Source organism: Theropithecus gelada, chromosome 12 (assembly GCF_003255815.1).
Source record: "Theropithecus gelada isolate Dixy chromosome 12, Tgel_1.0, whole genome shotgun sequence".
NCBI lineage: Eukaryota > Metazoa > Chordata > Mammalia > Primates > Cercopithecidae > Theropithecus > Theropithecus gelada.
This window is the reverse complement of record NC_037680.1, coordinates 110,478,554-110,493,073: the sequence shown is the minus strand read 5'-3', so window position 1 is coordinate 110,493,073 and position 14,520 is coordinate 110,478,554. Positions and strand designations below refer to the sequence as shown.

The window sequence follows — 14,520 nt, the reverse complement described above, 5'->3', positions numbered from 1 at the left end:
GGTGGGCTCATCTGTCTTATTCTGAGACTTAGCATATGCAGGTCCAATGTTCTGCACCTCAAGCCACCTCTTTCAACTTTGCCTTCATCATCAGTAAGGCTGATATGTTTATCTCTTTTTGCCAGAGTCTTGTGTCTATCTCTCTCCTGGACTTGAATAAGATATTACAACGTCCCAGTAAGAACATTCGTATAAAACCATGAGTTTTCCCTTTTTCAGTAAACTCTGAAAAATGCAATATCTCAAGTAGAAATATCATACACTTGGTGAGCCATGTAACTTATTGAACTTCAATTTCCAGCAAGTCACCTGTTGAGTCTGAAAGGCACGGAGAAAACATCGAATATGTGCAGCTGCTGGTGGAGTTGGGCGTTTAAGGCATTCTCCCTTCTCACAAACTAGTCTCATTTTCTCAGCCTCCAGACGTGGTCCCAACAACTCACCCATTTGATCCAACTCTCAGTCTCCTCCTCCGGCAGCCGGGACACCGTGCGGGGTAAAAAGCGTACCAGCTTCTCCTTGACGGCAGAAGATGTCAGGGCATCCTCCACCTCCACCAGGCTGGCGATCACATCAGCGATTTGGCCCGAGCCTTCCACCACCACACAAGGAATTTTACTTTTGATGGAAGTATTGATGGCCTGGAGGAAGGAGACAGTCAGGCAGATCAAAGAGACCTTGGTCCACAGAACCCAGCTCCGGACTAAGGTTCTGAGCCAACCTGGTAAAAACACATGGACCCATCCCTACATTTTTTCCTTTGGGGTTTTTATTTTAATTCAGAAGCAAATCAAAAGTTGGCAATTGCTTTATGAATAAGAAATGTAATCTGCTTTATGAAATCTTGCACCCACAACGAGTTCCATAATAAGAACACATATGACTAGCTTAAGTTTTCCATGGATAAGTGCTTTAAAATATCCCTGTACACAAAATCGATCATTCCAAGTACTGACATAATAGATTTGAGTGGCACGTATTAAGACTGTATTCAGCATTATTGTTGATAGCTTATCTGAAATAGGTTAGTAGTAACCAATACTCATACTTTTAAGGTACGAAAATAGCTTAAAAACAGCAACCACATGTTTTATGTGATGTTTACTCACACATTTCCCTCCTCAAATAATTTCCCCTGCCCCTGTTATTAAAAATGAATAAAAATATATCTTCTTTCTGGATAAACATCTAGCACACTTTTATGACCTTTATAATAACTGCAGAGGTCAGCAGAGGGAGATCATATTTTAAGGATTTTAATCACTGGACAGCAAGATACAGTGATCTACCTGGAGGTACAAAAGAAATTGAAAAGCACTTGTTTTTAGGTCTGAGTGCTTTCCTTAGAGAAGACATCACGCACAAAGTCAGATGTGTGGTGCCACGATTGGAGACCACAGAGGGTGAGAGTCACAGAGCAGGCTGGGGTCCCTCTGTGTGCCTCAAGTGTCTGCATCACTGGTGGTCGTGGGTGTGCTGATGGGGGCTGAACCAGGAAGGGATGCAGAGGCACCAGCTGGGTACTTTCTTTTTTTCTTTTCTTTTCTTTTTTTTTTTTGAGACTAAGTCTTGTTCTGTCTCCCAGGCTGGCGTGCAATGGCGCGGTCTCGGCTCACTGCAACCTCCAGCTCCTGGGTTCAAGCGATTCTCCTGCCTCAGCCTCCTGAATAGCTGGGATTACAGGCACCTGCCACTGCGCCCAGTTAATTTTTGTATTTTTTAGTAGAGACGGGGTTTTGCCATGTTGGCCAGGCTGGTCTCGAACTCCTGACCTCAGGTGATCCACCCGCCTCGGCCTCCCTGTAATCCTGCAGGGATTACAGGCCTGAGCTACAGTGCCCAGCCCTGGCTGGGTATTTTCTCCTAGTTCCCCTCACCTCTCCTATCCCCGCTACTGTAGGTTGTTAATTGGCTGAGCAGACAGCACTAGAAACTGCTGTAGAAATGCAGTGCCCTAGACCAGCAGCAGCTCTCCAGTCTCCCCCTACACCCTAGGCCAAGAAATCTTCATTCCAAATCTAATATTTGCTCTGGTAAGATAATAAATGTAACCGTATTTCACTGACTTTTTCTCCACCCCTCTTCCTCTTTGATGTGGCTGCTTTTTCAGATTCGAGCCATTTATGCTGGAAGTTGCAATTTTTTGAATTTTTGGTGATCACCTTGGCAATGACCTTGAGCAGTAGGATATAAATAACTCCCACATGCTTAGCGTTCCAATAATGGAACACTAGACATAAAAAGGTTTTAATACACTGACACACACTGAAAAAAACTCTATTTTAATGTTTCCTTGAAGATTTTTATTTAACCATGGTCTCAATTGTAAATCTCATAGTAGATACTCAACAAATATCTGTTGAATGGATGAAGAAAAAGACCATTGTTACATAAAAGAATAATGAGAAGTACTAGATGATGATTCCAGATAACTTTGCCAGCACTTACTTTTAGCTCTAGGGATTTACTCTGATGAAAGATCGAGGGTCACAGGTATCTTTAATCTATTCCCTGTCTTAGAGGTAAAATAGGATGTGTAAAAGGAGGAATATGCAAATCATTGTGGAAATTCATGAAAAAGATGAGTTAAAAATGACTTTCTTGTGCTATTCCTAGAAAAATGAGCTCTTGAAAATTGTTTACAATACTTACTAAAATGCAGTCATACTAACTGTTTTTTAAAACTACCTATGGGGTACTATGCTTATTACTTGGGTGACAAAATAATCTGTATGCCAAACCCCGTGACATACAATTTACCTATACATAAAACCTACACATGTACCCCTAAACCAAAAAGTTAAAAACAAATAAATAAAAATATAAATAAATAAAAGGTTTTGATTCAAGTGGATTCTCAAACAAAAACAAACAAACAAACAAAAAACGTCAAACAGAAGCCTGGCTGCAGGCAAGATGAACTCAGTAATGAGTCCATACAGATTGGCTGGGAAGTCAAATTCCTTCTCAGTTGCTCAATATTGCACGTGCAGAAACATTCAAGAAGTTTCCATGACCTCAGAATCACTTAGGGTTTGGGATTCCATCATGCGACATACCTGTATCCCCACACGGCATATAAATGGGCCTTAGGTGGTCTGGAAACATTTGATTTGGGGGCAATCTGTGTGTGTACGATCATAGCTCATCTCAATGTAGATGGGGTGGCCATAGCTTTCTCATATGTATGCTAATTACAATCTTTAAGTCTCCTGAGTTAATGTCACCTCTTCTCTTTGGCAGGTTGATTGTCAGGGCCAACACCAAGTACACAGGTTATTCATGTCACTGAAATTCTCCTCCCAAATCTTCTTGACTGAGGAACAACCGGAGTCTGTGAGGGGAACGGTATGTGGAGGGAAAACACTACCTACTTGCTGTAGTAAAATGAACTAGGTTAGATTAGATGAGCCCAAATCCCTGAAAATACAAATTTGTTGGATAGGTTTATTAACCAACCTTCTAGAAAACTAAATCAGGACTCACTTTCAAAGTCTCTTTTCCACCTCCTTGGGCAAAACACACGATGGGGATCTTGCCACCGTAGTTGGAATCTGTAACACACAAAAAGTAAAGGATATTTTGAGCTCATTGGAAATACTCATCCACCGCTGTGAAAAGTTGGACCAAGAGCTTCTGCCCTGTGAGCCACGGTGTGGAGAGATAGCTTCACATCTCACGGACTTGAACATTATCTACTCATTAAAGACGGATGAGTGTTTTCGCCCCACGCTAGTAATAGCATGACATGGGTCATGTTGCAATTTGTCATTGATACTTAAAATGCATATTTAAATATTTAAAGCCCATGCATTATTTACCTTTGCACCTATAAATTAAACTAGGTTTAAGTTTATCCTTATAATAATGATGCTCTCACTCATTTGCATAATCCTATGTTTTCTTGAGTGAGTGAGAACTTGGCATAACTAGTGGTCTTTCAACAGAGTTTATTGCATATATAGTTTCTTCCTTCGTGTATGTCCTATTGTGAAAGGAAAATAATTGAGAACATCTCCAACAAGTTCCTGCCATTATGTCTATCACTAAATCACAAGGTAATCTTGTTCTACGGCAGGACATATCTCAATACCCTGTCCACAGGAAGAGAGAAACTACATGTCACTTAACCATGGCAAATAATGGCTTTCACTCAACTATCACATTCTTCTCTTGAGACGACTGTTTTCTGTTACTCAGAAGTAGCCAAGATTCAAAAAAGTAAACCATACCATTGTTAAACTAGTAGGTTGGTTTTATCTTTTCTCTCCTAGCTAATTGCATTGTTTCATAAACTCATATTTGTCATCGCAGATTGTATTTGTTCTTAAATGGTATCTACTAGAAGAAGACAGCCAGCTCTTGTTACTGACAAACTACAGTGGAAGATGGCCGTACTTATCATTGCCTTCAGCATGTTGAAGGGTACATACCACAATGACCCTGGCAGAAGCATTCCTGGTGTGTTGAAAAAAGAAGAGAAATAACAGTTCTTTGGCAATAAAAATACCTGATCAGGCGTGTTTCTCATGCATCACTCAATAGTTGGTAGCGATTGTTGTTGATGCTGTGGCTGCTGTGGTTATTGTACATGTCTGGTGTCCTACTTCCTAACCACTGACCTTGAATAGTGCGCTCAGAGATGTATTTCTCTAGCTGATTCCGGAGCTTTGCTTCCACGGTGGGATGTCCATGACAGCCATTGTCCACGAGCAGCAAATGCGTGTGGTTGTTGTCCAGGATATACAGAGGGTCTCTCGTGAAGTCATCCATGGGGTACTGGGCTGAAAAATAGCCCTGAGAAGTACAGGGAAGCTTGTCTTTGAGATTGTATTATCAGTCAAGATACATGGTAGTATTTTTACATATTCATACGAAAGTTAATACTTTGGGTTCAATTATATTATGCCTCCTCCCAGATTTAAAAATTCTGAATTTTTAAATTCAGAGGGATCTTAGTGATCTTATAGCACAGACTTCCTTTTAAATACGAGGAAATGGAAGTTCAAAATGGCAGTGTCATGTGCTCATTTTCTCATAAATGGCCAGAGACAATGTAAGGATCAGATTCCCAGTCCCATTCTTGGTTCATTGCTCCGTGCTCTTTTGCAAAAATTCAACAAAATTGAAATTCAGCATTCAGGAAACTGTATGTGCAAATGTGTGTGTGTGTGTGTGTGTGTGTATTTGTGTGTGTGTGGATACAGGTAGAAGCAGACATTGAAATGCATACATACATAGTTGTCTGGAATCTATCATATGCCATGACCCATGCCAGGATCTAGGGATTAAAAAATGAATGAAATAGTCTTTGCACTTGAGAAGCGCACAGCAACAGGACCACAAAAAGAAGTAATTAAATGAATACTTTGTCCCCAAAATACCAGAGGATAAAAAGCTGCTTGAGGAACATAAAGAAAGGAATCCTTCCCAAAAACGTTCCTCACTCTCAAGCTCCATTCAAAGGCATTTAGTTTTTAAAGTATCAGGGTTGCATTAAAAGGTTTTCAATCTTAACTCCAAGAATAGAATTTAATAAGTTTGAAAAATAATATCACCACCAAAACTCAAGGAGAACAAAAGGAAAAAAATAGTATTCAGAAAGAATTCAGAGTTTTGCTGGTGATATGATTTTTAAAATTTATTAATTTGAATACTGTAGTGGTTAAAAGATTGTGCATCATGGACCTGCCACTAACGAGATATGTGCACTAAGAAACTTTCTTACTTTCTGTATGCCTCACTTTTCTCATTTATAATGAGAAGGGAACAGTAGTACTTACCTCATAGTTTTGTTATGAAGATCAAATGAGTTAACATATGTAAAACACTAGAATAGAACCTAGTACATAGTAAGTGCTATTACATCAACGTTAGGTTTTGTTATTATGATTAATGAATTACTTATTAATTTTAATTTTCCTAATAAAAGTATATGGCTCAGCATTTCACTTTGAGTGCGGCTTTGGCCATACTGATATATTAATATATATTATTCTCAACAGGTAATGTTTTCATTTGCATTGCTTTCTAAGTTATCTGATATTATATTTTTGAAAGATCATTCTAGATCCTACATTTGTTTACCAGACGGTTGGGATAGTTGGTTGTTTCTTAATTTCCAAATGATTGGCAGGTTCTTTAATCTTCATATATTCATTTCAAGTTTTCCTTGTTGCCAGGAAATGGGCCCTATAAGCAGCCTCTAGGGAGATTTTGAAGTCTTTTCTCATTCCTATTCAGGGGTAAAAATACCTACATTTTCAAGGCTTTTTGTGAGTCTATGAATTAACACATGTACTGCATCTACCATGGGGATAATTACACAACACTGCATTGACTCCCGGACTCCCGTGCCCATTACAAATATTGCTAATTGATAATGGTATTCTTTCCCACTTAGCCTGCCACTGTCCTCAAAAGCCTGCTCTAGGCCACTCGCATCCCTGAAGTTGGCATTTTATGTGAAACCATTTTGCCATCCCTTGTTGAGCATGTAATAATAATAATAGAAGCTACCATTCACTCTGCACAATTAGATAAATCAGTCCCATAACAATATAGGTTATTATTATAAAAAAACTTGAAGAAGGGAACTGGCTCCAGACTATGCAGCTCGAAAAGGAATGATTACTCCAACCCCAACTTCTCTGTCTTCGAAACGTACCCTCCTCCCCCTCTACCATGCTTCCTCCTTGAAGATGCACAAAAAAAAACCTCCCACTCTCCCCTGCCCCTTATATATCTCAAAAATGGTAACCAAGACACAAAAATAAAATAATTCTAAAAGAAGAATCACAGCAATTCCAAAAATCCTTAACATTTGCTGCTTCTAAGGAGCCCAGATGGGAGAAGGTATAGCTTAAATGTGGATATCTGAACATTTGGCCCAAAGCTTCTGGGCAGAGAACACCTGTTGCTTAAGAAGGTCCTCAACTACTAGAAATGTTGTTTTCAAAATGCTACACTTGATACAAAACCCATATGTCTACCTGGTATTTTTAACATGAAAGGCTCATTATTCTCTAAATATGTTCACAGGAAACATTTGCGGGGTGGAGGCTGGGGGTTGTCTCACAACCTTCTTAATGCCAAATTAACCAAGGACAATATCCATTGATTTGTATTCCTCTGAGTGTAGCCAAGCAATCAAGATACTGCGGTTGGGCTTGAGCCTTCCTGAAATGGATGTAAGCCTTGGTTATAAAGAATAAAGAACCTGACTGTGATATGAGATTGCTGAGAACACATCTTAATGAACAAAGCAACATTCATTGTTAACTCTTTCCCAGCAGTTAATTATGTACGTCATCCTTGTTTTCAATCCCTTTAAGGTCCCAAAGACACTCCTTGCAAGGCAGACTTCCCCATGGTCTGGCTCCATCACAGAGCCCCAGGGTTCAGGCCACAGGCTCATGCCATGGTCTTTCTTCCATGTGACCTAGCAGACCTCCTCCTGTCCCACCCGTACCTCAGCATCACAATTCCTGATGAGGGTGTCCCGGTTGGAGACCATGCCCCAAGCTGCCACGCCAATGGCCACAATATTCTCCTCTGAACTCCTGCTAATGGTGTTGTCTCTCACCACCTCCCCGATGTACTTCATCAGGCCATAATGGGTGCCTCCCGTGAGAATCCAAGCACCTGTCAACACATAGGAACAGTAAATGGTCAACCGGCACTGGGCAAAGTTTCCATTCTGGACTCACAGACCCCTAAAATAAAGTCCCCATCCCTGTAGGCGTCAGGACACAGCACTGGCAGCTATGTTGTATGGCCAGGAAGAAGAGGGGACCTCAGACAGTGCTGCTGAGAAGCGTTCACTTAAAAATACAGATTCTTGGCCAGGCGCAGTGGCTCACGTTTGTAATCCCAGAACTCTGGGAGGCTGAGGCGAGTGGATCACGAGGTCAGGAGTTCATGACCAGCCTGGCCAAGATGGTGAAACCCCATCTCTACTAAAAATACAAAACTTAGCCAGGCGTGGTGGTGGGCGCCCGTAATCCCAGCTACTCAGGGGGCTGAGGCAGGAGAATTGCTTGAACCCAGGAGACGGAGGTTTCAGTGAGCAGAGATCACACCACTGCACTCCAGTCTGGGCAACAGAGTGAGACTCCACCTCAAAACAAAACAAACAAACAAAAAAACAGATTATTGACCCTATTCCAGATCTACCTCATCAGGCTCTCTGGGAGGTGGGTCCAGGGAATCTGTCTGTATCTTTAACCAGTCTCTAGAGGACTCTCATGGACAATGAATGTCTAACCAGAGCCTCTAAACAAGTTAGGCAATGCCACCATGGTAAGTCGGGCACTCTGCTCCTGGACCCCCATATTGGTTGGATTCTAGTGAATCTTCCTTGGATGGCCTTTGTGTCAATAACTTTGCTTTATAAAACACAATTCTGTATGCTGGCCTTTTTAAGGTTTAGATCTGATTATCTTCTCAATGCTAAGGGTTATACAGGGTTTTATTGGGTAGGGGCAAAGTAGAATAAATACTATACTTATAAAAATATTATTTAGCATAAAACTAGAATCTTAAGTTGGAAATGACCCTAGTATAATATGCTGCCCACGTACGAATCTACCCTCAGAGCGGTCACTGGCCTCTCTGGATTAGCTCTTGTAAGAAAGCGTCAGGAGCTGAGAGGCAGCCCCCTCCTCCAATCGTTAGAAAGTCCCTTTGCTGACTATTTCAATTCTCTAATTTTACTACGGTCTTCAGCAATGAGGGACAATTTTAGTCATCTCCACATCAAAGTCCTTCCAATATTTTCAGGTAAGTATGATGTGATCCTTAGAAGTTTTACACCTACTTCTTTTAACCAGTTCTTACAGGGCATAAATCCAGCCTCTCAGCACACGGTCTCCTTCCTCTAGACAGATTTTGACACCGAGGGCTAACCTAATCAAGCCCGCCAAACTTCACCTGCCTTGCTTGCTTTTAACTGCTTCCTTCTAGTTGATTTTAAAATTGATGTAGCTAAAAGTCATGTAGACAAACAATATATAACTAAATCACCACTAGTTTCCTTCTAGATAACATCTCTGACATATACGTCACTATGGTAACAGTTGCTAAAGTTGTTTTTCAGGAACTAGGGAGCTGCTCTTATCCAGTTCAAAACAGCTGAGACCGTTGACTCTTCAACTGGGCGTGCACATATGCCCAAGAGATGACCTTTCAATGTCAGAGGGCCAAAACTCCTCCCTCAGATCACGATAACACTGCCATTTTCTGAACAGGTGTCCTATGAAGAGCCATGAACCCTGCCTACACCTGCACAAACCACCAATTACCTCATTCCTTCTCCACTGTCCATCACGTTTCCCCACGCCATAGAACAACTGCCTCTTCACTCCTTAAATATCCCTAATCCTTATCTTTGAGGAAGCAGATTTGACAACTGTTCTCCCATCTCCTCACTGGGCAACCCTTTTCTCTTTTGCAAAACCCATGCTTACAGTGATTGACTTCACATCCATTTCAGCCATTAACGTTCCCTTTCAAAATGAGACAATGGGAAATGAAGGTAGCACTCCAAGTGGACAACCAACAACAATGAAACTATTCAACTTCTTCAACCCCTTCACTTCATCTACATAGAAATAGGCGTCCCAGCCCAGGGATTTTTTTTGTCCGTTTTGTTCTGCTATATTCTAGCACATAAAACAATTTCTAGCACATTATAGGCATCCAGTAAGTATCTGTTTGGTGAATGAACAAGGTGTGTTCAGGATTTAGTAGCAAGGAAGCTGAGTTGCTCAATTTTGTATCAAAGTGACAACCCACAGTGTCCCCTCTGGTTGGTCAGGAAACTGAGAAAAATAAATGGGAAAAACAAAACAAAACATCTCAGTTTCTTCCTGACAACAACAACAAAAAAAAGCCCACATCTAGATTAGGACACGTTTCCTTAGTTCTATCAGTCAATATTAATTCTGCATAAAAGAAGTTTTTGGTTTTTTTGTTTGTTTGTTTGAGACGGAGTCTCGCTCTGTTGCCCAGGCTGGAGTGCAGTGGCCGGATCTCAGCTCACTGCAAGCTCCGCCTCCTGGGTTTATGCCATTCTCCTGCCTCAGCCTCACGAGTAGGCGGGACTACAGGCGCCCGCCACCTCGCCCGGCTAGTTTTTTGTATTTTTTTAGTAGAGACGGGGTTTCACCATGTTAGCCAGGATGGTCTCGATCTCCTGACCTCGTGATCAGCCCGTCTCGGCCTCCCAAAGTGCTGGGATTACAGGCTTGAGCCACCGCACCCAGCCAAAAGAGGTTTTTAAATGTTAAGGTTGGATAAACTGAATCTAATCATGAACAAACATCAACTAATTCCACATTGAGAGACAGTCTACAAAGCAATTGGGCTATACTCTTCAAAAAATGTAATGCAAGACAAGGGAAGGCTAAGAACCAGTTCCAGATGTAAGAAAACTAAAGAGAAAAAAAAAAAAAAAAAGCAAAGCTAAATCGATTCGGAATACAAATTGAGAAAAAATAATGTTTGCTCTAAAGGACTTTGTTGAGATAATTAGCAAAATGTGAGTGTAAACTGTGAGATAGCAGTATTGGTCCATGGTAACTGTTCAGGTTTGAAAATTATATTGGGCTATGTGAAAAAAAACCCTGTTCTCAGGAGGGGCATGTTGATCTGCTTAGGGAATTAAGGATCATGATTCCTGCAACCTGCTTTCAACAGTTCCCCCCAAAATCATACGTAGATATTTATGGAACAAGATGAGACAAATGTGGGAAAATGTTAACAATTGGTGAATCTAGGTGAAGAATGTACAGATGTTCATTGCATTATTTTTGCAACATTTTTGTAGATTCAAAACTTTTTAAAATATAAAGTTAAAAAGAAAGAAAGTGTTTCAAGTAACACAGCCTTAGTTGCTTTGACCTCAATCAGACACAGGGTGCTTACAATTTCTCAGGCACCGTCACTACTTTCAAAAGTGCATCACCGATCTCACAATTACAGACCAAGCAAATTACAACTGTCCTTTTCAATTCGCCAGAACCGAAACTCTGGGGAAAATTTTTCGTGTGTTAATAACAAAATGAAAATCTTACAAGATTTAAAAAATTCCCCTAAGGAAGCACCTTAACGCTGATTTAGAGTTACTTTGTGACGCTCCCCCACTATCTGCCAGAGCTCCCCGTCCATTCATTTGGGGATATTGCTTTCAATAAAATAACGATTAATCAGATGGTTCTAGCAGCACCCGGATTCTCCGGAATTGCACACGGGAACTGCCTCCTCTGCTCCCCAAACTTGGTGCAGCCCGAATGGAAAAACCGGGTCGCTGCTCCGACCCCCACCTTTGGACTGCGCGATGTAGATGAGCCGGCTGAAGATCTTGCGCATGCGCGGCTTCAGGGCGAAGTTCTTGGCGCCCCCGGTCACGGAAATGACCAGGTTGGGTGTTTTCAGGTGCCAGTGCTGGGTCAGCAGCTCGTAGAGGATTTCTGCGTCCGTGTCGCAGGACAGACGGATATACTATGGGGGGAGGAGCAGATGCATCAAGATAAGCCTGTGTTCTCCTGAGGTCGGGGTTTAGCATCCGCGCCAACACCCCGCCCACGCTTGCCTGCTTCTAGAAGAGGGGCGGGGTGGGAGCAGCAGAGATCGTGGCACTGGGGGTCCCAGGCGGGGGCCGTGCCAAGGACCCACGAGGAATGGAAGTGTGAAAGGAAAATAAATCTTGGGGCCCGAAAATTCAAGCTAGGAACTGCTTGGGACAAACCTGCCTCCCACTCTATTCAAAGTCACCCCTCTGCTCGCAGAGATGAATGCATATGTGATTGCCTCCTTTGGAGAGGCTAATCAGAAACTCAAAAGAATGCAGCCGTTTGTCTCTTGTCTACTTATGACCTGGAAGCCCCGTCCCGTTTTGAGTTGTCCCGCCTTTGCCTGGTGAGTTGTCCCACCTTTCCAGAAGGAACCAGCGTTCATCTTACATATGTTGATTAATGTCTCATGTCTCCCTAAAACGTATAAAGCCAAGCTGTGCTCTGACCACCTTGGGCACGTGTTGTCGGGACCTCCTGAGGCTGTGCCAGGGGCGTGCGTCCTCAACCTTGACAAAATAAACTTTCTAAATTCACTGAGACCTGTCTCAGATATTCAGGGTTCACAGAAGGAAAGCAGAGTTGTGGGGAGAGCAGGGGCGCTGCAGGGGCCCGGAAAAGCCCCATAGGCCACGTGGAGAACTTGGGACTTTGTCCTGAAGGCAGAGGGGTGCCTTGAGGTGTTTGAAGCAGGGTAAGAACAGGGTGGGCTTTGCATTTAGGGAGTCCTGCAGCAGCCCTGCTGAGGCCACAGGGAGGTGAGCAGAGCTGCGGGCAGCAAGAGAGGGCATCGGCCCATTCCAGGGCAGAGGCCCTGGGGAGAGTCAGCAGTGGATGGGGCTGGGTCTTCTCCCAGGGATGCCATGGGGGTTTGGGAGATGAGAGGCCCGGGCCCTGCAGGAGCAGCCTGTGGACGGTGCTTTCATTGAGACTGGGGGCACAGAGGATGCAGGAGAGGCTGTTTCCCATAATTAAACACCTTTGCAAAACCTTGCTGGAAAGCTTGCACAGTGAGTATGGACGGAATGCATATTCAGGGCCATATGTGCCTCAAGAGTACACAGAGCTAAACAGTAGGGTTCACAAAAGCTTTCATGGGGCCCTGGGTAGCAATGGGGCTCAAGATGGGTGTGGCATGGATGCCTACTTTGTGTGTGGACACAGGAGGCTAGGTGATAATCCAGTCCTTACCTGTTGAGTTTTCCTGTTGAGCATAGCCTAATAACTGCTGTCTGGCTTTTACAAGATGTCTCTTTTTCTGCAGTCTTTTTTGGTGTTCACTAACCATCTCTCCTGCCTCCATCTTATTAGACAATTCCAAGTAAATCAAGGTAGCCCAGGTCATTTTGGCCTATGAATTAGCTACCAAAGTAGAAAACCACTGCTTACCTTCCCTTTCTTCCCCAGTGTCTCAAACTGAATATCCCCAAAGGCGTCCGTAGGAAATTCCTTGGTGTGTTTCTTGTAGTTCCATTTCTCGCTTTGGTTGATCTGGGTGCCTTCCATGTGCTGGCTCTGGGCATAGCCACACTTGCACACATTCTCCCTGATAAGCACGATGATGTGGACAGGAAGGAAGGATTTCATTGAGCCTGCTTATGGAAACTGGCATTGTTAACTTAAATAGACACACAAAGGATACCTTCAAGTCTTATTTTCAGACTGTTTTCATCATCTCAGTCGCTTGCGTAGAAACTAGTTTGATGTGGACCAGCGCAGTGGCTCACGCGTGTAATCCCAGGACTTTGGGAGGGTGAGGTGGGCGGATCACTTGAGGTCAGGAGTTCAAGACCAGCCTGGGCAACATGGTAAATGCCCATCTCTACTAAAATACAAAAATTAGCTGGGTATATTGGCGGGCGCCTGTAATCCCAGCTACTCAGGAGGCTGAGGCAGGAGAATGGCCTAAACCCAGGAGGTAGAGGTTGCAGTGAGCTGAGATGGCGCCACTGCACTCCAGCCTGGGCGACAGAGCCAGACTCCATCTCAAAAAAAAAAAAAAAAAGAAAGAAAGAAAGAAAGAAACTAGTTTAATGTCTTATCCCTGGTGTTTATTGTCCCTTCACCAACAAGCTGGCTCTGTGATAGGACAGAACAGACCCCTGCCCTCATGGAATCTAGCTTCGGTCCTTGGGACTTATGAGACTGAGTTTCAGAAATCTGGAAGCTTTATTCAGCTTCTCAAACAGTTCATAACCCACAGGAGCCCTGAGTTGGCCTCAGCGCCTCAGCACCAACCCTGCCAGTTTGCCCAGCCAGTAAGGCTCTTCTGAAGCGAGGCATCCTTCCCGTGGGCCAAACTCACCGGGAAGATGCATTCCTTTGGCAGAGACCCAAAATGTTCCAGACTCTAGAAAGATCATCCTTTCCTTATTGGACATTAGCTGCTAGAGAGACTTTCAATAATTCGGGGTAGATGAGGACAAACTGTGCGGTAAATGAACACAAGTTCTTCTCATTAAAAATGCAGTGGAACTAAATTCATCCATTAGGTGACACAGAGGCATAACAGGAAATTGGAACAGGATAAAAAGATATGCAGTCAGTGGTAAATCCTCTTCCCCGGTGCCTTTGCCAACATACCACTGTCACTCGACAGATACTGACTGAAAATCCACTCTGAGTCAGCCCTGGGCTGAGCTTCACAGCAGCCCAAGATGAACTGGATGTCCTTCCTGCCCTTAAGTTGGTCTCTTAGGAATAGCTAAGCACGACAGCTGGCAAAGTGCAGAGGGACAAACAAAACACCTCCTTTCAGCCTCACACAGCCCCTCCCCTGTCAGGCTTGCCATGAGGGTTGGAAATGACGCAGTGTTTCGCTGGGCCTGGAATGTGGCACCTGCTCCCTCAAGGTGACTTAGGTTATGGTGGTGCCATACATGCAAATCAAGGATTAATGAAGGCAGTGGCAACAGAAAAGAAGCAAAAATGCAGTTTAAAAAAAAAT

At 43.1% G+C, this 14,520-nt stretch overlaps 1 protein-coding gene across 3 annotated transcripts in view; it reads right to left on the bottom strand.

Annotated features, from left to right (window-relative positions):
* Positions 1-14,520, bottom strand: part of TRPM8 (transient receptor potential cation channel subfamily M member 8) — a 99,574-nt gene that overhangs the window by 67,038 nt on the left and 18,016 nt on the right. For all 3 annotated transcript variants that reach the window (XM_025404601.1, XM_025404600.1, XM_025404602.1), the window contains 6 exons: positions 12,963-13,119; positions 11,325-11,502; positions 7,472-7,644; positions 4,623-4,797; positions 3,487-3,554; positions 444-641 (listed from right to left, as the gene is read on the bottom strand). In XM_025404601.1, the coding sequence (XP_025260386.1) occupies positions 444-641; positions 3,487-3,554; positions 4,623-4,797; positions 7,472-7,644; positions 11,325-11,502; positions 12,963-13,119 (949 nt within the window). The remainder of the gene's footprint in view (positions 1-443; positions 642-3,486; positions 3,555-4,622; positions 4,798-7,471; positions 7,645-11,324; positions 11,503-12,962; positions 13,120-14,520) is intronic.